General features: G+C 43.4%; 1 protein-coding gene and 1 long non-coding RNA gene across 6 annotated transcripts in view; one reads left to right on the top strand and one right to left on the bottom strand.

Annotated features, from left to right (window-relative positions):
- Positions 1–3,741: 3,741 nt before the first annotated feature.
- On the bottom strand, positions 3,742–24,623 carry LOC101134895 (uncharacterized). The gene is made up of 6 exons (XR_010132671.1): positions 24,530–24,623; positions 18,586–19,063; positions 8,833–8,935; positions 6,092–6,219; positions 5,818–5,963; positions 3,742–4,940 (listed from the first exon to the last, which is right to left on the bottom strand). It is a non-coding gene; the product is annotated as an uncharacterized lncRNA (long non-coding RNA).
- The window catches only part of ST3GAL6 (ST3 beta-galactoside alpha-2,3-sialyltransferase 6), a 60,791-nt gene continuing 60,032 nt past the window's right edge, over positions 24,358–25,116 (top strand). For 2 of the 5 annotated variants that reach the window (XM_004035963.4, XM_055381755.2), the window contains exon 1: positions 24,361–24,636. Coding sequence is in view for 2 of the 5 variants with exons in the window: in XM_055381751.2 (XP_055237726.2) it covers positions 24,968–25,115 (148 nt within the window). In the remaining 3 variants the exon portion in view is untranslated. Of the gene's footprint in view, position 25,116 lies in introns of all 5 variants that reach the window. The other 3 variants (XM_055381751.2, XM_031009141.3, XM_055381754.2) reach the window with 3 other exon arrangements.

The raw sequence follows: 25,116 nt of genomic DNA on the forward strand, positions 1-25,116 counted from the left end.
AAAAAAGAACAAACAAACAAAAACACTTAACAGGGAACGTGTCATACTCCAGGACCCAGCTAGTACCAAGGCCAGCAGAAATTTGGGTGTAGTCCTGGCTAACCCCAAAGCCCATGATCCTTCTCTTATTCTTGCCTCCTACTGCCTCTGGAAGGCAGAATGCAGTGTGTGAATGACTCCTGAAACCCACTCTTCTCACTCAATATTGGGAACCTAATTTGTTATTCTATCAGGACTACGCAAGGAGGTAAGGCTTCAAAGAATCAGTCCGAAAACAAATTTCCAACATCTCCTATACATATGCAGATAATTGAAGACTAGAAGGTAGGCAGTTTGTTGCACATCTATAAATAACGTTGACCCTGGTCAACCATTTTCCACAGACAACTCTTTTGGTGCTGACTTCAAGTAGTGGTTTTGTGTAGTCCCATGTTGGTTTCTGGATAGTTCAAGATGAGATGGACAATTTTACAGTTAAGGAGGTAGGGGCGGCGGGGGGTGGATATCACTGTCTTCCTCCTTCTTCAGGGCTTGTCAGACCAGTTGGAAGGGGATGAACTTGTCAGTTGCTGGAAGCAATTTTCAGGCCCTGTGGACTGTAGAAAGGGTTTTAATCAATCTGGTATTTCCTAGTCCTGACTCTCCTCAGCCAAACTTGGCCCAGCTAACTTCCTCACTTCCCTAGGGGCTTCCCTTTCTTAAGGAGATAACTCTCTTTTGACTTAGCCAAGGCTAGGCTCAGGTGTGGGGAAGGAAGTCTTTAAATAATTTGTACTTTAATTAAAGGAGGAAGTAAAAAAAAAAAAAAGAAAACAAAACAAAAAACAAGAAGGAGGAAAAGCCAGCTGTTTTCTGCAAACCTTTGACACAACAGCTGTGCACTCTTCTCCTGCTCCAGTAGAAACTGGCTTCCTCCCCAACCCTGAATGTTGCTTTTCTAGTCTCCTTAGTTTATTCCAATGGCTGTGACCTTGCCACTATCATTTCACCTATAAGTAAGATTCTGAGATATGTTAAGTGAGCTCAGAGACAGCTTGTTCAGTTCTTCACTCGGCTATGATCAAAGCTATACTTTTCACATAATAGCCATAATAGATAACACTTTATAAATACAACCTCGTTTAATCCTCAAAGTTACCCAGTGAGGAAGATTGTATTATTATCCTCATTTCACAGGTGATGAAAGTGAGATGTAGGTCCTATGTCCGAGTCACCTAACTTCAAAACCTATTCCATAAATCAGAGGATCACAAAAAGTCTTCACATCAGAAAGGTGCTTGGTCAAAAACATAGATTTCTAGGCAGCCAACTCAGAGATTCTGACTGAGTAAATGTGGAGTGAAGCCCAGTAATCTGTTTTTTAACAAATGTCTCTGTTGAAGCAAGAGTTTAAATCTTTACAATGCTACTCTATAATTTTGTATATTCTGCTTGGCACAGCCCTTTCTCAATTCTTAGTTCTAATTAATCACTCCTTCCACTGGATTCCTGTTCTCATGCCTGGTGCAGCAGGAACCGCATTGTGTTAAAATCAGCCCTCTTTTTCCTTTTTTTTTTTTTTTTTAGACAGAGTCTCTGTGTCGCCCAGGCTGGAGTGCAGTGGCACGATCTCTGCCCACTGCAATCCCTGCCTCCAGGTTCAAGTGATTCTCGTGCCTCAGCCTCCCAGAAAGCTGGAACTACAGGCGTCTGCCACCATGCCCGGCTAATTTTTGTATTTTTAGCAGAGACAGGGTTTCACCATGTTGGTCAGGCTGGTGTCGAACACTTGACCTCAAGCAATCCACCCACCTCAGCCTCCTAAATTGTTGGGATTAAAGGTGTGAGCCACCACGCCCGGCCAAAATGAGCTCTTTTTATGTCTGTCTCCCTGACTAGATGGGGAGCTACTTGATGTCCAGGATCCTGTTTCTTCTTTCTTTCTTTTTCCTGGGTTGCTCATTCTATTAATCTTTACGTAGCTGGGTTCTCCTCATCATTTAGACCTCAACTTGAAAGTTCCCTCCTCAGAGAAGTCTGTTCTGATAACGCAATCAAGAAGCCCTCCAGTCATTCTCTGTCATATCCCATTTCCTCATCCAGTGTAAAGCACAGCAGATGCTCAACTGCAACTGGATTACCCAAATGCAGCTTAAATACATTCTTAGGACACCAAAAACAGAGGCATCAAAAGAACTTTTTTTAAGTTAAAAAGTGGTTATTTTTAAACTACAGAAAAAGTCATTTGAAAATTATCAGAATCTTGCTGGTCTCCCACTTACATTATGGACTAGTATTATTTTTATATAGAATTACATATTGAGTATGGACTCTATAACATTTTTGAACTTTGAGTCTCTAAAGGTTTTAATCTGGCACTCTGCATAGTACCTGCTTATCAATATCTTTGTTTTCCAAAACATATTGAAAATATGTTGGATGGGTATCATTATCCAGTCTTATCTCGAAGAGGTTAAAAAACAGAAGCACAAAAAAGAACAGAAAAAAACATTGAACTGATGTTTTATTTTATTTTATTTTATTTTTTTGAGATGGAGTCTTGCTCTGTCTCCCAGGCTGGAGTGCAGTAGGGCAATCTCAGCTCACCGCAAGCTCCACCTCCCAGGTTCACACCATTCTCCTGCCTCAGCCTCCCCAGCAGCTGGGACTACAGGCGCACGCTGCCACGCCTGGCTAATTTTTTGTATTTTTAGTAGAGACGGGGTTTCACCGTGTTAGCCAGGATGGTCTTGATCTCCTGACCTTGTGATCCGCCAGCCTCGGCCTCCCAAAGTGCTGGGATTACAGGCGTGAGCCACCGCACCCGTCCCGAACTGATTTTTTGGAATCCTTCCTGAATTTGAGCATTTTACTGGGAATAGAATATTAGACTAATAAACTGAGCATTGAACAATGCCCAAAGAGTATGTTCTTTCCTTGCAAAAAGCCTCTTGAGCATTAAAGAATCTACTCTCCAGAGGTTTAATTTGGGCAAGACCCTCACCACGATGAGTTCACTTCATTTTTCTTACTCATGAAATATGGGAACCAAACTAGATAACCTGTAAGATGTGGACCACCTAAGCATTAGACAATTCTACCTTGAGACGTAAAAAAAAAAAAAAGTGCGTGACTCAAGATTTTTAACCAGAAACTCTTCTTCCCCTGATTAAGGTGACTCATCATTCTATCAAAGAAAGAAATGATCTGGCATTATTTATACTCCTCAGGGTCCCACTTGTTATTCTGCTGGGGCTTGAGTTTGTCTCATATGAGACTAGTCTTTGATTTTCTGCATTCTTTAGGATAAATTTAGATGGCACTGGGCTCCATATCCACAGCCGCCAGCATGGTCCAAGCCATTGTCATCTCTTGCCTCAGGTCCTGCAGTAGTCTCCAGACTGGCTTTTCTGCTTCCACTCTTGCATCATTGTAATTCTTTCTCCAAGTAGACCTCAGAGTGATTTTTTAAAAAATATGTCAGATTCAATCACTCCTTGCGTAAAATATTTTAGTTACTTCCTTTCGCATTTAGAATCAAATCCCAATTCCTTACCCTTGCCTTCGAGGCCCTGCGTGATGAACGATCTAGCTCCTACCTCCTCTTTGGCTTCCTTGCCCATTACGCTCCCCTCGTATGATATGCTCCAGCCAGACCGATCTGCTGGTTCTTCCCTGCACATGCCAGGCTCATTCGTACTATTATAAATAAAGTTTCAGTGCCGCAAAAGAAATAGCGCTCGAATATAAAATTTTCTTTTTAATTCTCAGCAAGACAACGTACTTCTATAGAAGGGTGCACCCTTACAGATGGAGCAATGGTGAGCGCACACTTGGACAAGGGAGGGGAAGGGGTTCTTATCCCTGAGGCACGTGGTCCCTGCTGCTGTATCGTTCCCCTATTGGCTTGGGTTAGACTGCACAGGCTAAACTAATTCCAATTGGCTAATTTAAAGAGAGTGACAGGGTGAGTGGTTTGGCGGGAAAAATGGTTACGGGCAGAGCAGGAAATCAGAGTAAGCCAGGGTGGAGAATGAGCAGGTAATCGGAATGAGTCAGGGTGGAGCAGATAATGGAAAAAGGTTGCTTTACGAGGAAGTTAAGTTTAACAGTAGAAGGCAAAGAACTGAACATACTGACATATTGATTCTTCGAAGAGAAATTTAGAACTCATACCTAACAGTACTTGGAGAGTGTGCATGAGCCATTCCCTCCGCCTGAATTGCTCTGCATAGCAGGTCCAGATGTTGAATTTATGTTTTAAAATGTGCTCAGGATTTGTTTAAATCAGGTATAGTAAGGCACGCAGACATGGAAATGACTGTCATGAAGAAAGAAGTTTTTACACTTGCAGGTTCCTAGAAACAGGAGGTAAGCCACGAAGGCCCACAAAGGAAAGCACCAGGGTCAGTCCGGAGGCAGAGGGAGCAGAAGGAAAATGTGGCAAGACCCTTTATTGCGTTTTGCAACAAAAGGAATAAGGTCAAGGTAGGGCAAGCAGCTTAGAATTGTCTAGTTTTAATAATGTCAGTGGGCTCTGGAGGTGTAGTGGCCGTCCTGAGTTGCCTGGTACCTGGCCCCAAGATGATTAGAGCAGGGGAATATCGGGCAGGAGAGTAAGAGTCCTATAGAGGAGGTTGGGGAAGTGTGGACTCCAGTTTGAGTAGTTTGCATATGAAAAGCATGCTCCCTCTATCTCTAAGAATTAGCTCTTCCTGAGAAGAGCTATCCCTCCCCAGTTACCAAGTCCCCCGTTGCCAGCACATCAAACACACACACAAAAATAAGAAAATATAGTGAGTATAGTTTAGTCCTATAAACTCCATTATAGGTAATTGAAATACAGGTGCAGACTTCTGGAAACCATCACCTTCTAACTGGAAGAGGGCCTGGACAGGAACACCTCTTCTTTTCCCATTGTCTTGGACTTCATAAAGTTTAACTTGATATTCTTCCCTAGACTGGGAAATGACAAATCAAATGTTATTGCTTTTCTCAGTTTTTATTTTTATTTATTTAGCGACAGTGTCACTTGCCAATCTCCCCAGTTTTTAATAAAGAAATCCTTGTAAATATGTTGTCCTTTACCAATATTCTCAATAAATTTGGGCAAGGATGTGACACCAAATGAAACTATTCTTTTCAGATGTAAATGTAGGCAGAAGTCCTGTAAATTCTTTAAAGAGAAGCAATGTGAGAAGAGAAAAGCATGTCACTATCATCTCTGAATAGCTGTCCCTTTCTAGAATCTGAACTAGGCCATCAAACTGTATTAACTCATCTGAATTCAAAATAAGGATGAGATGGAGGGGCTAGAAAAGAAAATGAAGGAGTGAGAGGCCTAAGAAGATTGTGAGGGTATTTAGGGGAATATGGTTCAAAAAGGAGAACAGCTCTCTTTTCCATAAAAGGGAAGAAAGTCTGTTAAATAATCTTTTGCTGCAGTCTCCATTAATTTGTTGTTGCCATTGACCCATTTTCCTATCTCTTAGTTGAATTTTTGCAATAGCAAAAGAACCAGCTTATCAATATATATTGAGAGTTTAGTATAATACTTGAAAATTTTGATATCACAGAATCTTAGAGTTGTAGAAATTGTAGGAATTAGAGAATTACTCATTTACCTATGCAGGAATTAATTCTGAAAGATAGTTATATAGTTAATACAGGTGATGTATTCTATTGCTGGACCCTTCATGGTATTAATTGTAAGGGATAAAAACATAGCCCTTTCATGATATAGTTTGATTCAAAGATAAAATTGAGAAAGATTTTTTCCCCATGTTTTACTCAAGAGAAAAAAATGAATCCAAAATTTTGTCTAATAGGGTCTCTCACCTGAAAATCACATCAGTAATTTTCATTCATAATTAGTTCTCAAAGCCAGCATTTTGGTAAGAGCATAAAGAGTCTGTGGTTGATTTCTGATGAGAGGTTTGTCAGGATTCTGTGCTGCCAGTTGTGTATGCAAGATACTTTTCAGGCTGTAAGAAGGGGAAGAATATCATGATTGACTTTAACATTGAATGTACTTGAATATACTACCTGTAAATATACTAAATGACATATTTTATTATTATTCCAGGTTTGGATAATTTAGCAGCTCATTTACCTCATGATGTATCCAGATCCTTTCTGTCTGTCTTCCTCAGATGCTGGCTTCATCCTCAGGTCCTTGACTGTTTCAAGGTAGATGCCACATCTTCAGGCATCACATCCTCGCCCACCGATATCTCACAGCTGGAAGAGAAGAGAGTGCAGCCACATCCCTCATTTATTTATTTTTATTTTTATTTTTTTAATTTTGAGACACGGCCTGTGTTGCCCAGGCTGGAATGCAGTGGTGCAATCTCGGCTCACTGCAGCCTCAACCTCCCAGGCTCAGGTGATCCTCCCATCTCAGCCTCCCAAGTGGCTGGGACTACAGACGCATGTCAACATGCCTGGCTAATTTTTGTATTTTTTGTAGAGATGCGGTTTCGCCATGTTGCCCAGGCTGGTCTCAGACACCTGGGCTCAAGTGCTCTTCCAGGCTCAGCCTCACAAAGTGCTGGGATTATAGGTGTGAGCCACTGCACTCAGCTTCATTTATCTTTTTAAGAGATAAGAAAAACTTTTCCAAAGCCTTTCCTCCCCTATGTCATCAGCAAGAATTGTGCCAAACGTCCATCGTAACCAATGTCCATTGTCTTAACCAATGACAAAGGCAATGGTTGTCATGATTGGCTCAAACGAATCCTGATTTACACCCTTGGGGCGGGAGAAAAGCCCAGCCTCCTTTAAAGTTTACGGCCCACTGATCATGAAAATACTTGGGCTCCTATTAACACAAGTGAAGAGGAAAATGGACATAAAGTAGATACCCCACAAAGAAGGCAGTGTGTTTTGACAGTGAGTGGTGCACAGAGAAGGGTTTATATTGTCCTCAAAAAATTAAGGAAATCCTTATTAATCACAATTTCTTTCAAATATGGAGATAAAAGTTATTTCTGTCATTTCCACTTAGGCTTGGGTATTTTTCTGGATAGAAGTAAAATAAGTCTAATTTCTCATTACTGTGTCAATATCCAAGCACTATATATCTATATCTATCAAAAGATATAGATATATAGATATTTTGAGATAGGGTCTTGCTATGTTGCCCAGGCTGGAGTGCAGTGGCGGGATCTTGGCTCACTGTAACCTCCATCTCCAGGGTTCAAGCAATTCTCATGCCTGAGCCTCCTGTTAGCTGGGACAACAGGTGCATGCCACCACACCCAGCTAGTTTATGTTTTTTTTGGTTATTTATTTATTTATTTATTTATTTGTTTATTTATTTTATGAGACGGAGTCTCTGTCACCCAGGCTGGAGTGCAGTGGCGTGATCTCAGCTCATCGCAACCTCTGCCTCTGGGGTTCAGGCCATTCTCCTGCCTCAGCCTCCCGAGTGGCTGGGACTACAGGTGCCCGCCACCACGCCCAGCTACTTTTTTGTATTTTTAGTAGAGGTGGGGTTTCACCAAGTTAGCCAGGATGGTCTTGATCTCTTGACCTCATGATCTGCCCACCTCGGCCTCCCAAAGTGCTGGGATTACAGGCGTGAGCCACTGCGCCTGGCCTAATTTATGTATTTTTTGTAGAGACAGGGTTTCGCTATGTTGGCCAGGCTGGTCTCAAACTCCTGGTCTCAAGAGATCCACCAGCCTAGGCCTCCCAAAGTGTTGGGATTACAGGTGTGAGCCATGGTGCCTGGCTGAAGCACAGTATTTAAATATTGGTCCTCCTTGACTCCCAGCCCTTTTCCTCCCAATCTCCTCAGCCCTTCCTCGTGGTTTCCAAATTCATCACTATGTCTGCTCCTGGCATAACCCTCATCTCTTCAACTCCCAACTGATGACATGAAACTCAACTTTCAAGGCTTAGCTCTGGAAAGCCTTTCCAAAGTCCCTATGGCAATAAGTACTCCATGTTCTGTTTGTAGTCCTCTCTAGTTCCTCCTCCATGCCCACACTTCTTGAACTCTTTATGCCAGTCAGTGTGCCAAAAACGTTATCAATAACCTTATTTAGTCTTCACTAGAACCCTATGGTACAGCTATTAATTTTCTTAGCTTCATAAGTGACAAAATTGAGGTAAACACAGATGAGTAATTTGCTTAGGTCATAAGGTTTATAAATCGTGGGGCCAAGATTCAAAGCCAAATCATAAGACTCCAGAGTCCTGGCTCATTAGTACCACACTGTACAGCTTCAGCATGTTCTTACCCATATCCCCAGAGTTATCCTTGCCCTAAGTCTGGCTCTGTGTATCAGTATGTCTGGTGCATAGGGAATGCTTCATGAATGTTTGTCAAGTGAATGAATGATTCATGGTTATTCTCTATACTCTTCCATATAACACCATTAATCAATGTCCTCCTGAAAATATGCCCAGAAAACACTACCCCAAGTTTTCTGTTGGTTTTTTTTTTTTTTTGAGATGGAGTCTCGCTCTGTTGCCCAGGCCAGAGTGCAGTAGCATGATATCAGCTCACTGCAACCTCCGCCTCCTGGATTCAAGTGATTCTCCTACCTCAGCCTCCCGAGTAGCTGGGATTACAGGCACGCACCACCACACCCCACTAATTTTTGTATTTTTAGTAGAGACTGGGGTCTCACCATGTTGGACAAGCTGGTCTCGAACTACTGACCTCAAATGATCCGCCCACCTCGGCCTTCCAAAGTGCTAGGATTATAGATGTGAGCCACCGTGCTCGGCACCCTCAAGAGTTTTTTGATAGAACAAAATAAACAGCATGTGTAGAAAAATAATTCCTCCCTCCACCCACAAAGATGTCTACATCCTAATACCCAGAAACTGTGAATACGTCACCTTACACAGCAAAAGGAATTTTGCAGATGTGATTAAGTGAAGAATCTTGAGATGGGAAGATGATCCTGGATGATCTGGATGGGCCCAATGTAATCACAAAGTCCTGAGAAAAAGGAAGCAGGACAGACAGTCAGAAAAGGAGATCTGATGACAAAAAGGAAGCAGGACAGACAGTCAGAGAAGGAGATCTGATGAGGGAAGCAGGGCCTGAAGTCAGAGAACTCTTTCTCTAAAGACACCGTGCTGCCGACCTTGAAGGTGGACAAAGGGGTCAAGAGCCAAGGGATGCAGGTAGCCTTTAGAAGCTGAAGAAGGCAGGGAAAAAATTGCCCCCAAGGGCCTCCAGAAGGGAACACAGCCTTTCTGACACGTTGATTTCAGACATCTGACCTCCACGACTAAAAGAAAAATTAATTTGTGTTGTTTTAAACCACTGAGTTTGTGATACTTTGTTACAGCAGCAGCAGAAGGAAAATACAGTATAGATACTTTCTTTTTTGACTTGGTTATGATGTTTCTATTTATAACTCTGTTTATGAGTATAGTCCTCTTGATACTGGGTACACTGAATTTTCAGACCTCAAATAGATTCTTCTGAAAATATAAATTCTCTCCATGTTCATTTTGCTTTTCTCATTTCAAGTCACTTAGTTGGCATCTGTCTCTTCATGTTGCCAAATTCCTCTGGACTGTTACCACCATCATTGTCCCTGTTGTTTGCTCTCACTGATGCTGTCTTTTTTTTTTTTAGACCCAGTTTCACTCTTGTCACCCAGGTTGTAGTGCAGTGGTGCCATCTCGGCTCACTTCAACCTCCGCCTCCCGGGTTCAAGCAATTCTCCTGCCTCAGCCTCCTGAGTAGCTGGGATTACAGGCGCTCACTACCACCACTCCTAGCTAATCTTTTGTATTTTTTGTAGAGACAAGGTTTCATCATGTTGGCCAGGCTGGTCTCCAACTCCTGACCTCACGTGATCCACCCACCTCAGCCTCTCAAAGTGCAGGCATTACAGGCATGAGCCAACGCGCCCAGCCTGATGCTGTCTTAAAAGGAGTTTGCAATCAGGCACGGTGCCTCACGTCTATAATCCTAGCACTCTGGAAGGCTGAGGCAGGATGATCGCTTGAGCTCAGGAATTCAAGAACAGCCTGGGCAACATAGTGAGACCTCATCTCTACATTTTTTTTTTTTTTTTTAATTAGCTGGGCATGGTGGCGCATGCCTGTAGCCCCAGCTACTCAGGTGGCTGAGGCAGGAGGATCACTTGAGCCTTGGAGGTTGAGGCTGCAGAAAGAAAAAAGGAATTTGCCTACCTACATTAAAGCAGTGGCCTTGAGGCCGCATCATGAAGTCCAGCATTATAATACTGGTCACAGATGTGGTCACAACTTTTTAATATTTAAATTTCTAAAACATCTGTCTATGAGATTAAAAAAAGAGAGTGATAACAAGTCAAATAAAGCATTTCAACCTCAAAGTATTTTGGATTCTGATAATCAGTGATAGATGGAGGCTTTGGGCTTCAAGTTAACAGACTGTTGCACTGAGGACATGAAATATTTATTACTGTATTTAGTTTTGTCTATCTCCTTATAACTTTGCATTTTCTAAATAACCTAGGCTTGTTATTCATCCTGTGAAACAGAGATATTATCTGCCTCACAATCTTCCAATAATTATTTTAACTTTTAAGTTGGTATATTTAATCTTTTAAACTATGATTTTTAAAGTGTGGCCCCTGGACTGGCAGCATCAGCAACTTCTGGGAGCCTGTTAACAGTACAAAGTCTCATATCACACTTTAATCCTACAGAATCAGAAACCCTAGGCAGGCATCAGTGATCCATGCTATGGCTTTGAGCTATGTTAGGTGGTATGAATCAGAGTGTCCGAGCACTGAAGATTTTTTTGGAAAGCCATTTCACATCTCAGTGGCTGAGAATCCTGAGATAGAATCGTTCTTCTGGCAAATCTTGGGTACATGCAAGCTTTATTTAAAGCAAAGATAAGGCAATACTAGTAAAGAAAAATTAAGAAAAAAAGAGACAATTATATTCTGCATAAAGCACATCACCAATTCCATCTTTCCTGATGTACCTAGGAGGTTGTGTCCTTTTTTCTATTAATTCTGTTTATGTCTAATAGTTGCAATATGCTGAAATAGTATTAGTCTACATATCTGCTATGGTCTGAATGTTTGTGTTTCCCCCAAACATGTTGTATCTAGTCCTCAATGCAATAGTATTAAGAGGTGGGGTTAGGAGGTGATTAGGTCATGAAGGAAGAGCCTTATAAGAGATTAATTCCCTTATCAAAGAGGCATCAGAGAGCTGGTTGGCCCCTTGCACCAGGGGAGGACAAAGAAGTTGTCATCTATGAGAAAGCAAGCCTTCTCCAGACACTAAATCTGCCAGCACCCTGATCTTGGACTTATCGGCTTCCAGAACTATAAGAAATAAATGTTTTTTGTTTACAAGCTACCCAGTTTATGGTATTTTGTTATAGCAGCTTGAATGAACAATGTCTGCAAGCATCATCAAGATAGGGAAGCTGTCTGTTCACCACTGTATTCTCTGAACCTAGCTCAATGCATGACAAGTATGAATCTCAGTAAATATTTTTAGTCTCAATGACTATTTTCCTCATATCACCTCCCAAGGCAGAAACTCCATCTAGAACTGTGTATGTCCAGTGCCTACAATGCCACTGTGCTGGACACATAGGTTCTCATGAAATATGTAAAGCAATAAATTAATGAAGGCGTGATACACATATCAAATATCATTCCAATATTCAGTTCACATTCTGATGTACTATCAAGTTGTGCTGGAAATAAGTAGACATAGGTTGATGCCAAAGGAATTTCTGTTGCACTAAGACTTTGATTGTAAAAGTATTTAATGCTAGAGAATTTACATTGCACAAGCTGCTTCTATAGAAATGAGAAAAGCCAGCAGGCAAAATAATAGAAAATTATTTCAGACATTTATCCAGATTTGGACCAGAATCTATTTTATTATGCATGAACTAAAACATAAATACTTATATAATAAAATATTAGAAAATGCTGGCCGGCTGCGGTGACTAATGCCTGTAATCCCAGCACTTTGGGAGGCCGAGGTGGGTAGATCACTTGAAGTCAGGAGTTCAAGATCAGCTTGGCCAATATGGTGAAACCCCATCTCTACTAAAAATACAAAAATTAGCCAGGCATGGTGGCATGCACCTGTAATCCCAGCTATTCAGGAGGCTGAGGCAGAAGAATGTCTAGAACCCAGGAGGTGGAGGTTCCGGTGATCTGAGATCACGCCACTGCATTCCAACCTGGGCAACAGAGCGAGACTCTGTCAAAAAAAAAAAAGGAAATGCTGATAGATGTATGGTTTCAAAAATACAGTGATGATTTTATATTAAACCTGTCACTGCAAGTTTGCCATGCAATTTTCTTCTAAATATATTTCTAGAGCTGGGTGCAGTGGCTCACACCCATAATCCCAGTACTTTGTGAAGCCAGCTCGGGAGGATTGCTTGAGGCCAGATATTTAAGGCCAGCTTGAGCAACATAGCAAGACTCCCTCTCTACAAATAAATAAATAAATAAATAAATAAATAAATAAATAAGTAAAGATAGATAGATAGACAGACACACAGATAGATAGATATGCTGTGTGTGGTAGTATTATCCCTTAGTCCTAGATAGTCAGGAGGCTGAGACAGGAGGATTGAGCCCAGGAGTTGAGCTTGCAATGAATAACTGTGCCATTGACTCCAGCCCTGTCTCTAAAATAAATTAATAGATTAATAAATAAATTCCTAATGAAATAAAGTGACTTTCATCTTTAACCCTTTATAGTCACAGTTGATTTTATCAAAGATCCCAGCTGTTGGTCCTCTAACTGGATATATACAGACCCAAAGCTACAGCAATTGGTTTTTTTATTGTTGTTTTAATTTGCTTTGGGAGATAGAGATAGGAGATTATGATAGAATACTGAATAAAAAAGTCTTTGACACAAAAACAAGCTTGTTTAGATCTGTTTAACATTTAAGGAAAGTTAAACAGCTTTCCTTTTTGCTGTTTTTACCTGGTTCTTTAATATGCTAATATGTACTGAATATGGCCTGGAGGCAGGGGTGTGGGAGGCGAGGTTAGCACTCAATCTTGTTTGCGAGATATCCTTTGTTCTTAGAACTCAGATTAGCATCTCCCAGCACGATACAATTTAGAAAAGGCTACTCAATTCCTAAAGTACTGAATCTTTTCTGAAATAACATTTACAAAGAAGGGAAAACTGTAAGGTCTGGGCTGCTGCATCAGACAGCTGTTTACTTAATAGGCCATTCCCAGATCTTTCTTTTTAAGGATAGTAAGAAAAGCACAATTTTTACAAGGAAAAAAATGGAAATGTAATGACAAACTTGAAATTTAGTCTTAAAGTTAAAAAAAAAAGTAATGACATGAATTAGTTACTTGTTATCAATATTTCATCAAACCTCAGAAAGTTGAGAATTAAATTATATCTGTTCTCCTCAGTTAAAATTTTTATTTTTATGTCAGAGTCAATTGAGAGGGTTCCTAAAAGAGCACTGGATCCCCCGCTTCTGTCAGGTGAGTTTGTGTGTCTTTGCTTTGGACCCACGGAGACCTAGGTTTGCCTCTGGTTCTGTCCTTGACTGTTTCTGCTCTCATCATATTACCTCAGTAATAGCTAACTACTAGATTTGTTGCTATTAGATATGATAATGAATGCAAAATCCCCCCTCCCCCCTTTTTTTTTTGAGATGGAGTCTTGCTCTGTTGGCAGGCTGGAGTGCTGTGGTGCGATCTCAGCTCACTGCAACCTCCGACTCCCTGGTTCAAGCGATTCTCCTGCCTCAGCCTCCCAAGTAGCTTGGATTACAGGCCCACGCCACCACGCCCAGGTAATTTTTGTATTTTTAGTAGATATGAGGTTTCACCCTGTTGGCCAGGATGGTCTTGAACTCCTGACCTCGTGATCCGCCTGCCTCGGCCTCCCAAATTGCTGGGATTACAGGCGCGAGCCACCGTGCTCGGCCTTTTTTTTTCCCCCCCTGCTTCATCTGACTTCTTGTCTGTTGAGGGCTTTCATATACTTGGGGTGGCCATATTTTGCCTTGTGTTGATAGATGACTGTTAAACAGGAATTACTCTTAAATCTCTTTATGTTCCCACATACATCCCTGCTGTAAATATTTATCACTCCTCCATCTCAAGAAGGTAACAGAGCTTTGGTGTTCTGTTGGCTCAGTGATTTTTTGGTTACAGAATAAAAACTAAAAGTCACCAGATATCCAGAAGACAACTCAACTTGTGTTTCTTTTGTTTAGAAATCTTAGACTGATTGAGTCAGAGAAGCAGGAGTCCACTGTTGTGCTTCACGTTAGGGGAATGAGTGTGGCGAGGTGGAAGAGGCAGGTTATTTTACAGAGAAAGAGAAAAGAAACCTAAGGAGAGAAAGAGTTTGGGCGACTAGCCCAAGACTGAGAAGTAGAATGGTGAGTTGTGGATCCCTGGCATAGCATCGCACAGATCCCAGCTCTAGGTGACCTCCCACAGGGAATGCGAATGAACACTATGGGAGGGGAAGCACAAGTGAAACGGAGATAAAGCGATCAACAAGATGACCTCTGAAGACTCTTTCTGGACACCATTAAATATTAGACTGTAAGCGGCCAGGCATGGTGGCTCACACCTGTGATCCCATTACATTTGGAGGCCAAGCGGAGGATCACTTGAAGCCATGAGTTGGAGCAGCAGCCTGGGCTACATAGTGAGACTTTGTCTCTACAAAAAATAAATAGCCGGTGTGGTGGTGCACACCTGTAATCTGCGCTATTCAGGAGGCTGAGGTGAAAGGATCACTTGAGCCCAGGATTTGGAGGCTATAGTCAGCTATGATTGTGTTATTCATTATACTCGAGCCTGGGTGACAGAGCAAGACCCTGTCTCTAAAAATTTTATAAAATAAAAATAAAAAGTTTGCTCTCTCTCGAGGGTGGGAGGAGAGAGACAGAGAGACAGAGACAGAGAGAGAGAGGGAGAGAGAGAGAGAGAGAGAGAGAGCGAGCGAGCACCTCTAGAGCACCTCTAGAGAGAGCAAGCAATAATTTCTTTTTATTTTCCTGCTGGTAAACTGTACTCCTAGCACCTAGAACTATAGTGCCTGGCAAATAGTAGGCACTAAGTAAAGATGTATTTAATGATTGAATATGAAGTATGTTAATGACATGAAGGAGGAAAGTTCAAGTAAGATGAGAAAAAGGAGAGGCCAGGATGACTGAGGTTTCATAAGTGGGAGAAAAAGCATTATCACCAATAAAAATGTAAGTTAAATGGCTGGCTGAGCTGGAAGCCTAAAGAGTTTAGCTTTACATTGGGAACTGATAAACACATGTTGAACTGAATGTTCAGCAGGCAATTGGAGATACAAGACTAAGACTTAAGAAAGTAGTCAGAGCTAGGAATAGAAGACTCGCTAGTCCCTCAATGGAAGTTGGGTAATGAATCCTTGAGAGATCTCAGATACAGAGTAAGTGTTGGAGGTGGGCGGTACTGAACTGGAAGGGACATGCACCTTTTCTGAAGTGATGTTCAAATGAACCTGTGAATAATCCTGGGGTTAAGTAAAATTTAGGAACAACTTCCAAATCTTTAGTATTGGTGTGTTACTGTTTTTCAGCCTGTGGATTAGAGTTTTGTCTGAGACATTGTCAGTAAGCAGGACTCTTCACTATCAAGGGCCCAGGAAGATTCAAAATATTCAACTCTGTAGTCTATAGCCAGTAAAATCTTTTATCGCTTATACAAAATATTGTGGGTCCAAAGTCCAGGACCCATTTGATTTTGTTAAAATGCATTAATTTATTACGTGATAAGCACAGACATACAATTAAATTCTGCTTACATCCTTCCCTTTCTCCAAAGAGCACAAATTATATGTGTTCTTTTTTAGTCCTTAGGCAAGGATTCATAAGACCCTTCATTTTTGGGGATAATAAAAAATTATAATGATGATTGAAGTTATCAATATTTACCACTTTTGAAGCATTACAGATAGCTGTTTGGATGGTCAGTATATCACCATATGGTTAACATACTCGTCACAAGTAACAGTCACTGCCATTAATGAACAGGATTTGGAAAACTTTTGCTAACATGGCACTTTTGAGTACAAAAAGTAAACTAAAAGGTTTACAAGAAGATATAGTAAAAACAAACAAAAACTGTAGTAAAACAGATTAGTAGTCAAAATCACTGGGACAGAATAGCCAATTTAAATCTTTCTTTATACTTCTATTTCAGATGTTCACAAGTCTTAGTTTGTGTCACTACAGCAAAGTACCATAGATTTTGCGTGGCTTGGAAACTGTGGATATTTATTTTTTAGTTCCAGAGGCTGAAAGTCTGAGATCATGGCTGAGCTCTGCTGAAGATCCTCTTCCAGGCTGCAGACTGCCATCTTCTTGTCGCATCCTCACACGATAGAAGGAGTTTGAGAGAGATCTTTGGGGCCCTTTTTATAAGGGCATTATTCTCATTCATGAGTGCTCCACCCTCATGACCTAATTACCTCCCAAAGGGCCCACTTCCTAATACCATCATGGGAACGAATGAAAGGTTAGGATTTCAATGTATGAATTTTTGGGGAACGCATTCAGTTCATCGCAAGATGTTCCCTGTATGTATGGCTCTTTAATTATTAATGCTGTTTCTCTTGTATTCATAATGTTCTGTAGTATCATAAACAGTTCCCCATAAGAAGCAGGAATGAAGAACTCAAGTACTGGTTTTGCATGCTCCTAGAGAGCTGCTAAACATATTTTTCCTATGAGCCTGATGCCATTAGTTACTGCTTCTGCCACTACAGTTACCTTAAAAATTGGATCCATCCCCGAAGAGTGAGTGAAAGAGATCATTGACTCAGCTAGGAGGAATGATGCCTGTGGTCCTGAAGAAAGTTTTCAGTAATCTACATTCTACATATCCCTGAAGAAAACATCATGGTGTTTGAGAACCAGAACTGAAACAATGGGAACTGGAAATGACTGCAATTCCATTTCAGTTGACAGCTTGATACTCATTCACAAAAGGCTAATTAAGTCTTCACAGGATTCACATTAAATTTATTATGGCTATAAATGTTTTCCTGGAATGTCACATTGTAGAATAATAGGTATTAATTTTTCTTATTTCATTTCTTGAACAGAAAGGCACTATGTCCCCGTTTTGACACATATTAGCTCTAGATCCTTGAACAAATTATGAAACTTCTCTGAGTCTTCAATTCCTCATCCGGAAAATGGGGATAATGATAGCCCTCAGGGTTGAAGTGTGTAATAAACAATATAATCTATAGAAAATCTCCTAGCATCTAGAGGGATATAGCAAATATGAACTCACATGTGAGGGTTTTTTTTTGTTTTTGTTTTTGTTTTTTTTCCTATTCTCTTGGTGTCACTTCGTTTACTTCCAGGTGTAATGATCAAAAGCTGAGAGAGGGCCCCCAGTGTGCATGTGTGGCAATTCCTTGTGTATTCTCCAGCACGAAGTTTGTATCCTATTAGTAGTGTCTCAGCTTGACAAGCCACTCTAAGTATCCTTATGATGATGAGAGAATCATAAGTTTGGGGGTAGATGAGTTCTTTTAATTCTGAGGATGAGAATAAATAGCCAAAGTACTGTAACTATCAAGATCCTAATGATAATCACGCACACACCCCTTTACAATATCAGCTGTTGCCACAACTTCTCAGAAAAATAATTGATCTCCCTTCCCCAACAAGTAAAAGTCAATTTGATGTCTCTAAGCAATTGCATGTAAAACTTTCTAAGTGTTAAATGTTTTTTATTTTATTTTTTTATTTTTATTTTTATTTTTTATTGATCATTCTTGGGTGTTTCTCACAGAGGGGGATTTGGCAGGGTCATAGGACAATAGTGGAGGGAAGGTCAGCAGATAAACAAGTGAACAAAGGTCTCTGGTTTTCCTAGGCAGAGGACCCTGCGGCCTTCCGCAGTGTTTGTGTCCCTGGGTATTGAGATTAGGGAGTGGTGATGACTCTTAAGGAGCATGCTGCCTTCAAGCATCTGTTTAACAAAGCACATCTTGCACCGCCCTTAATCCATTTAACCCTGAGTGGACACAGCACATGTTTCAGAGAGCACAGGGTTGGGGGTAAGGTCACAGATCAACAGGATCCCAAGGCAGAAGAATTTTTCTTAGTACAGAACAAAATGAAAAGTCTCCCATGTCTACTTCTTTCTACACAGACAGGGCAACCATCCGATTTCTCAATCTTTTCCCCACCTTTCCCCCCCTTCTATTCCACAAAACCGCCATTGTCATCATGGCCCGTTCTCAATGAGCTGTTGGGTACACCTCCCGGACAGGGCGGCTGGCCGGCCGGGGGGCTGACCCCCCCACCTCCCTCCCGGACGGGGCAGCTGGCAGGGTGGAGGGCTGACCCCCCCACCTTCCTCCCGGATGGGGCGGCTGGCCGGGCAGAGGGGCTCCTCACTTCCCAGTAGGGGCGGCCGGGCAGAGGCGCCCCTCACCTCCTGGACGGGGCGGCTGGCCGGGCAGGGGGCTGGCCCCCCCACCTCCCTCCCGGACGGGGCGGCTGGCCTGGCGGGGGCTGACCCCCACCTCCCTCCCGGACGGGGTGGCTGCGGGGCGGAGACGCTCCTCACTTCCCAGACGGGGTGGCTGCCGGGCGGAGGGGCTCCTTACTTCTCGGACGGGGCGGCTGCCGGGCGGAGGTGCTCCTCACCTCTCAGACGGGGCGGTTGCTGGGCGGAGAGTCTCCTCACTTCTCAGACGGGGCGGCCGGGCAGAGACGCTCCTCACCTCCCAGATGGGGTCGCGGCCGGGCAGAGGCGCTCCTCACATCCCAGACGGGGCGGTGGGGCAGAGGCGCTCCCCACATCTCAGACGATGGGCAGCCAGGCAGAGATGCTCCTCACTTCCTAGACGGGGTGGCGGCCGGGCAGAGGCTGCACTCTCGGCACTTTGGGAGGCCAAGGCAGGCGGCTGGGAGGTGGAGGTTGTAGCCAGCCGAGATCACGCCACTGCACTCCAGCCTGGGCACCATTGAGCACTGAGTGAACGAGACTCCGTCTGCAATCCCGGCACCTCGGGAGGCCGAGGCTGGCGGATCACTCGCGGTTAGGAGCTGGAGACCAGCCCAGCCAACACAGCGAAACCCCGTCTGCACCAAAAAAATACGAAAACCAGTCAGGCATGGCGGCGCGCGCCTGCAATCGCAGGCACTGGGCAGGCTGAGGCAGGAGAATCAGGTAGGGAGGCTGCAGTGAGCGGAGATGGCAGCAGTACAGTCCAGCTTCGGCTCGGCATCAGAGGGAGACCGTGGAGAGAGAGGGAGAGGGAGATCGTGGGGAGAGGGGGAGGGGGAGGGAGAGGGAGAGGGAGGTGTTAAATGTTTTTAAAAAAATTTTTTCAGCTACAAAGTCAATAGGTGCTTATTGTGAAAATCAAGCATTTGGAAGTATTTTTACAAACATTCACATGAAGTTGCTTTAAGTCCAGCTCTGTAAACCCCCCCAAACGAGACAAAGGTGTAAGCTAAAAAGGTTAAGCATAACTAATGAATTAAGTGTATACCTAAAGTAAAGCTATTTGTAATACTTGGACAGAATTATTAGTTATGAGACTCTGAAGCAGAAATGAGGAGAAAAGCTCCACAGACATATGGGGTGAGATACCTCCCTCCTCTCCTGAAAGGGGGGCCCATCAACTCGTACAGTAGTTCAGGCTTCTAGTCCTTCCCATAATCAAATAAGAGCTCTGAGGAAGCTGCCTTGCCCCAAGTTGCCATTATTTTGTAGATTGCCCCCACACAACTCCAGGAAGAGCTCCCACCATCTCTGAGTCTGTATTGGCAACCGCTCAGCAACTGGAAGTTTTCCTCCTGTGTTGACCAAGGTAGCTAGGAGTCAGCTAAGAGCTCTTTTCCACCCCCTACATTGCTACACTGCTTGTTGACTTGAGGCCAAAATGTCTTCTAAGGAGAAAAGTTAAGAAACTTTAATTAGGGTTTTGAAATTCAAACCCTAAACAACCTTGTACATTTGATAGCAATCACCAAATTGCTCTCTAAAAAGGAAGTAGCACTTTACAATTCCATAAACAGTTTTCTGACACCTTTTAACAAAATTGTATCGCATTCATTTTTTTAGTTTCAGCCAATCTTATTTCTCATTTTTTTTTTAAAGTAGTAGTATTATAAAAGGACACACATTTTTGCACATGGTTGTAAACTATTTGTTCTTTCTTTTCTTTTCTTTTTGTTTTTGAGGTAGAATCTCACTTTGTCGCCCAGGCTGGAGTGCAGTGGCATGATCTCGGCTCACTGCAACCCCTGCCTCCCAGGTTCAAGCAATTCTCTTGCCTCAGCCTCCCTAGTACCTGGGATTACAGGTGCCCGCCATCGTGCCTGGCTAATTTTCGTATTTTTAGTAGAGATGGGGTTTTGCCATGTTGGCCAGGCTGGTCTCGAACTCCTGACCTCAGGGGATCTGCCCGACTTAGCCTCCCAAAGTGCTGGGATTACAGGCATGAGCCACCACACCTGGCCCTTGTATTTATTGTATGAATTGCTTGTTTATGGCTTGTGTTCTATTTTAAAATAGGGCTTTTTTTTTTTTTTTTGGTACTGATCCATAGGCATTTTTTTTTTTAACATATTCTGGATATTCTCCCTTAAAAAAAATACATTGCAATTATTTTCTGTCAGTTGCCCTATTTACGGTTTCCACTGTACAGATGTTCTACATGTTCAGGAGTTTGGGATGAACTTATCCCCAGTCCCACCATCTCACCTCCCCTCACTCTCCAGCCTGTGGTAAAAGAGACTGAGCAATGAAGACCCCTGAAACTTTGACAAAACTGGTAGAATATGAGGACGTCATCATTTATGAAGTTGCAAATAAGCTTCCTGGTAGACGTGACTTCCTTTTTTGTACAATCACAATACTGGGAAAATCATCACAATGGATATTTACATATGCAAAAATGTAGCTGAGACTCTAGTCTGAAATAGAGATTTTGGAGAAGTATGACTCTGCTTAATGCAAGTAAACTGCTTTTTGCTAATGTGATACATTTTCTACACTGTGGACAGTCATAGCTGTAAGTCAGGATTTAGACTGCTTAGGCACTGTGTTTTTTTGTTTTTTTTTTTTTCTGTTTTTTGAGATGGAATCTCGCTTGTAGCCCAGGCTGGAGTGCAGTGACAGGATCTCGGCTCACTGCAGCCTCTGCCTGCCAGGCTCAAGCAATTCTTCTGCCTCAGCCTCCTGAGTAGCTGGGATTACAGGCATGCGCCACCACACCCAGCTAATTTTTGTATTTTTAGTAGAGCCGGGGTTTCATCGTGTTGGTCAGGCTGGTCTCTAACTCCTGACCTCGTGATCCAACCACCTCGGCCTCCGAAAGTGCTGGGATTACAGGCGTGAGCCACCGCGCCCGACCCACTGTGGCTTATTATTTTTGAGATGCACATGTTCTTTAAATAATTGCTTATAGGAGATAAAACTCCAAGACAGCCAGAAGACTGCACTGGCAGGATTTTCTCCTTGAGTTGGAGGAAGGATTGTATGTAAAAATGATTAGCTTGGTCAAGCTCAGTCATGAGCTAGATGGTGTTTAAAATTGAACTTGATGTTCTCTGACCAATGTGTCAAATTAAAAAAAAAAAATTGAACTCGACCTTGAAAACTGTTTTTAAAAAGAAACCTTTTGAACATCATGTACTGTAAAAGAAAAAAAAAATTAAAGTTTTAAAAATTATTCTAAGAGGATGTTGTAAGAAAGTGGCCTCATGTCACTTTATAGGTAGCCCCAGTCCTGGGGTTCACTTACTACGATCTGATCTGATTGTCTTGCTGAGAGCACACCCTTATGAGTAGGTCTCTCCTACAAGGAGTAGACATTCTTGCCATCAGTCATGGCAGAAAAGGCTGTACTTGGCACAGAACAGGAGAATTTAGAAGGCAGGCCCTACAATGGGGATGAGGATAGATAGAATAGACTTTGGTCTATTCTAGAGTGCACATTTAGTGCTGAATGGCCTCCCATGGTAATGTGGGGAACCTGGCCTCTACCTGTCACTGGTGCGCAGAGGCGACAGTCTATGAAACAATAGCATTTATTTTAAAGAGACAGCACCACCATAATAAAAAAACAAACCTAGTAAAACAGGGCCAGCCCTATATGTACACTGCCTGAAAATTATAATTTTAGGGGCCTTTGAAAGACCTTGCATGTCCCAAGAGTCCTCTCCTTCTTTGTGGCTTTTCCCCTCCCAGCTTATTAGAAGAAATCTTCTACCAAAAGGCCAAATTAAATATACATATATTGGGAGCGTATTTTCTCCAAAACAATGACCAAAAACACTAACCCAGAGAGGACTAAAAACTTTTAATTCCATCACCCTACTTAAGCCTTTGTCAGTTTCCACAGGAATATAAAATATTTATATAATAGCAATCATGTGCCCATACAATAATATATCTTGAATTTTTAAAAATTAATGTTACACTGATCAAAAGCCCCTCCCATCACAGAGAGTTACACAGCAGTGATATCTCAGAAAGAACAATGATTTTGGCCTCAGGTGCTTTCCTTTGAGTCACAGCTCCAATGTAGGCAGTACAGCCCTAGACCACCTGACTCTGTTCCTTCCTTTCTACCATGACTGGCTTGCAGGGTGAGTGAGAGGAACAGATACAGTGCATGGTGGGTGGCTGACTCATGGTGGGCAATGACTGGTAGTTAATATTTTTAGCGTTATTTTTAAAGTCAACATTTTACTTCCTGAATTAATGCTTTTGGGGGCAAGCACTGTGCCAAGCCTTCTTTACAACAGAGACTGTTTTAATCCTAATCACCCTTCAAGACTAGCTGTATTATCTCACTTTACACCTGACAAAAAATGAAGCCCACTGTGGTAATGCCACTTGCCCAAAGTCACACAGCAGGTCAGCAGAAGAGGCAGCTTTTGAACTAGGTTGGGGTCAACAGTAGTCGCTACTGGCCACTACCAAATATGAAATACAAATGTCACCTCAGAACAGCAGATAGCCTCTCTCCTTAGCACACTGCTTTGCAGATTCAAGAAGTTCAGAAGGCCAGAGTGGATGAGGTGAAATACAGTTTTAGTTTTTAAGATCATGAACAAGGGGTCAGTGAAGAACCCAGGAGAAATTAAAAGAGCAAAGTAAACCTCAACACCAATTAGTTCAGATAGACAAATTCCCTAAAACTCTTTCACTATCCTGATGTCTCAAGAGCCACGTTTAAAATTACAAAATCTGTGTGGGTTATGTCAAAGGCAATCTGTAGAAAGGGCAAATAATATGAATTATCTGAACCCATTGAGTTTTTTGTTTGTTTGTTTGTTTGTTTTGAGACAGAGGCTCGCGTGTCGCCCAAGCTGGAGTGCAGTGGCGCCATCTCAGCTCACTGCAACTTCCACCTCCCGGGTTCAAGCGATTCTTCTGCCCCAGCTTCCTGAGTAGCTGAGATTACAGGCGCGCACCACCATGCCCGGCTAATTTTTGTATTTTTAGGAGAGACGGGGTTTCACCACGTTGGTCAGGCTGATCTGGAACTCCTGACCTCGTGATCCGCCTGCCTCGGCCTTCCAAAGTGCTGGGATTACAGGTGTGAGCCACCGCGCCCGGCCATTTTTTTTTTTTTTAAAGTAAGGTTGGGAAAACAACAAATGGTACCTCCTAGGGCTGTTATTACAATTAAGACAAATACCAGAGCACTTTGGCAGGTGGAGGCGAGCGGATCATTTGAGGTCAGGAGTTCGAAACCAGCCTGGCCAACATAATGAAACCTCATCTCTACTAAAAATACAAAAATTAGCTGGGCGTGGTAATCCCAGCCTGTAATCCCAGCTACTCGGGAGGCTGAGGCAGGAGAGTCGCTTGAGCCCGGGAGGCAGAGGTTGCAGTGAGCCAAGATCATGCCCCTGTACCCCAGCCTGGGTGACAAAGCAAGATTCTGTCTCAAAAAAAAAAAAAAAAAAAAAAAAAAAGAAAGACAAATACCAGAAAGCCCATCACAGATGAAGGACTTTGTTCCAGTTCGTGACACATTGCCAACTTTGAATTACATCCAAGTCCGTGGGTCTTCTCTCTGGGGTCAATTGATGGCACGTGATTACACTGCTCAGGGCCCAAAGGTTGGAGCTATGACTTGAATGTTTCTAGACAAGGAATTATTTGACAAACACATTTTAAAAAGTATTCAGAGCCATCCAAGTAAGAGGACATTAATAACGTAGGGTTTTTCCTATGGAGAGAAAAGAAAACGCAAAAAGCACGTTCCACCTTCGTTCTCACTAAAGTAATTATCTCCTTCAAAAGATAAAAAGTACGAACACATTTGCCCTTGAAGGGCAGAGCCCCGGAATTCAGGAGCTCTCTGAACACTCCTCCCCTTCTGACAGGGACCAAACCTTCTGCTGAGCCTTGTGTCACAGTCAGTCCGCGGCGCCACAAGCCTCAGTGTTTACTTCTGCCGCCTGCCAGCCGGGCGGGGAAGGGGAGTACCCGGCCGCCCCTCACTTTAGCTCCTGCAGCTTTCCAAACAAACCAGGGCGGGATGGGAGTGTCTTCTTGGCTGTGGAGATCGATCCTCCTACCTTGTCCTGAAGCCACCCGCCGCCTTTCCTCGTCCCTCCCTTCGCGGTGATTTTCCGGTCCCGGCGCCCGGCGAGGGCGCGCGGCTGGTGTCCGCCCCGCCCGAAAGGTAGGGGTTCGGCTGTGCTCCCGCCTGGTCCCCAACGCCTCACCCTCCGGGAGAACCGCAGCCTCCCACCACTTTGCACCTTCCTCCTCGAATTTGGGGGCGGCCACCGTGCAACTGGCGCCAGCCGCGGAGCAGGAGGAGCTTCCCGCGACTCCGGAGGCGCTCGGCGCAGTCGCCCGGGATCGGGGCTGGCGGGAGCCTGAGACTCCGGGCAGGGCTGCTCCCTCCTCTGCTCCCCCGCCAGATCCGCGGGGAAGGAATCGTGCCCGCGCCGCCCCTGGCCCGCGCCACCTTCCTTTGGTTTCTGCCGGCCTCGGGCTTCTGCGGCCCGATGCGGCAGGCGCCGCGAGAGAGGCAGCAGCCGGCTGGAGCAGCGGCCCCCCAGGTCGCGGAGCCCGGTGCGCCTCTGCGGTCGTCGCTCCTGAGCCTCGGCGGGTCACTCTTGCCGGCCGGCTTCGCTGCGGGTTTGCACTGCGCGGG

This window comes from Gorilla gorilla, chromosome 2 (genome assembly GCF_029281585.2).
Source record: "Gorilla gorilla gorilla isolate KB3781 chromosome 2, NHGRI_mGorGor1-v2.1_pri, whole genome shotgun sequence".
NCBI lineage: Eukaryota > Metazoa > Chordata > Mammalia > Primates > Hominidae > Gorilla > Gorilla gorilla.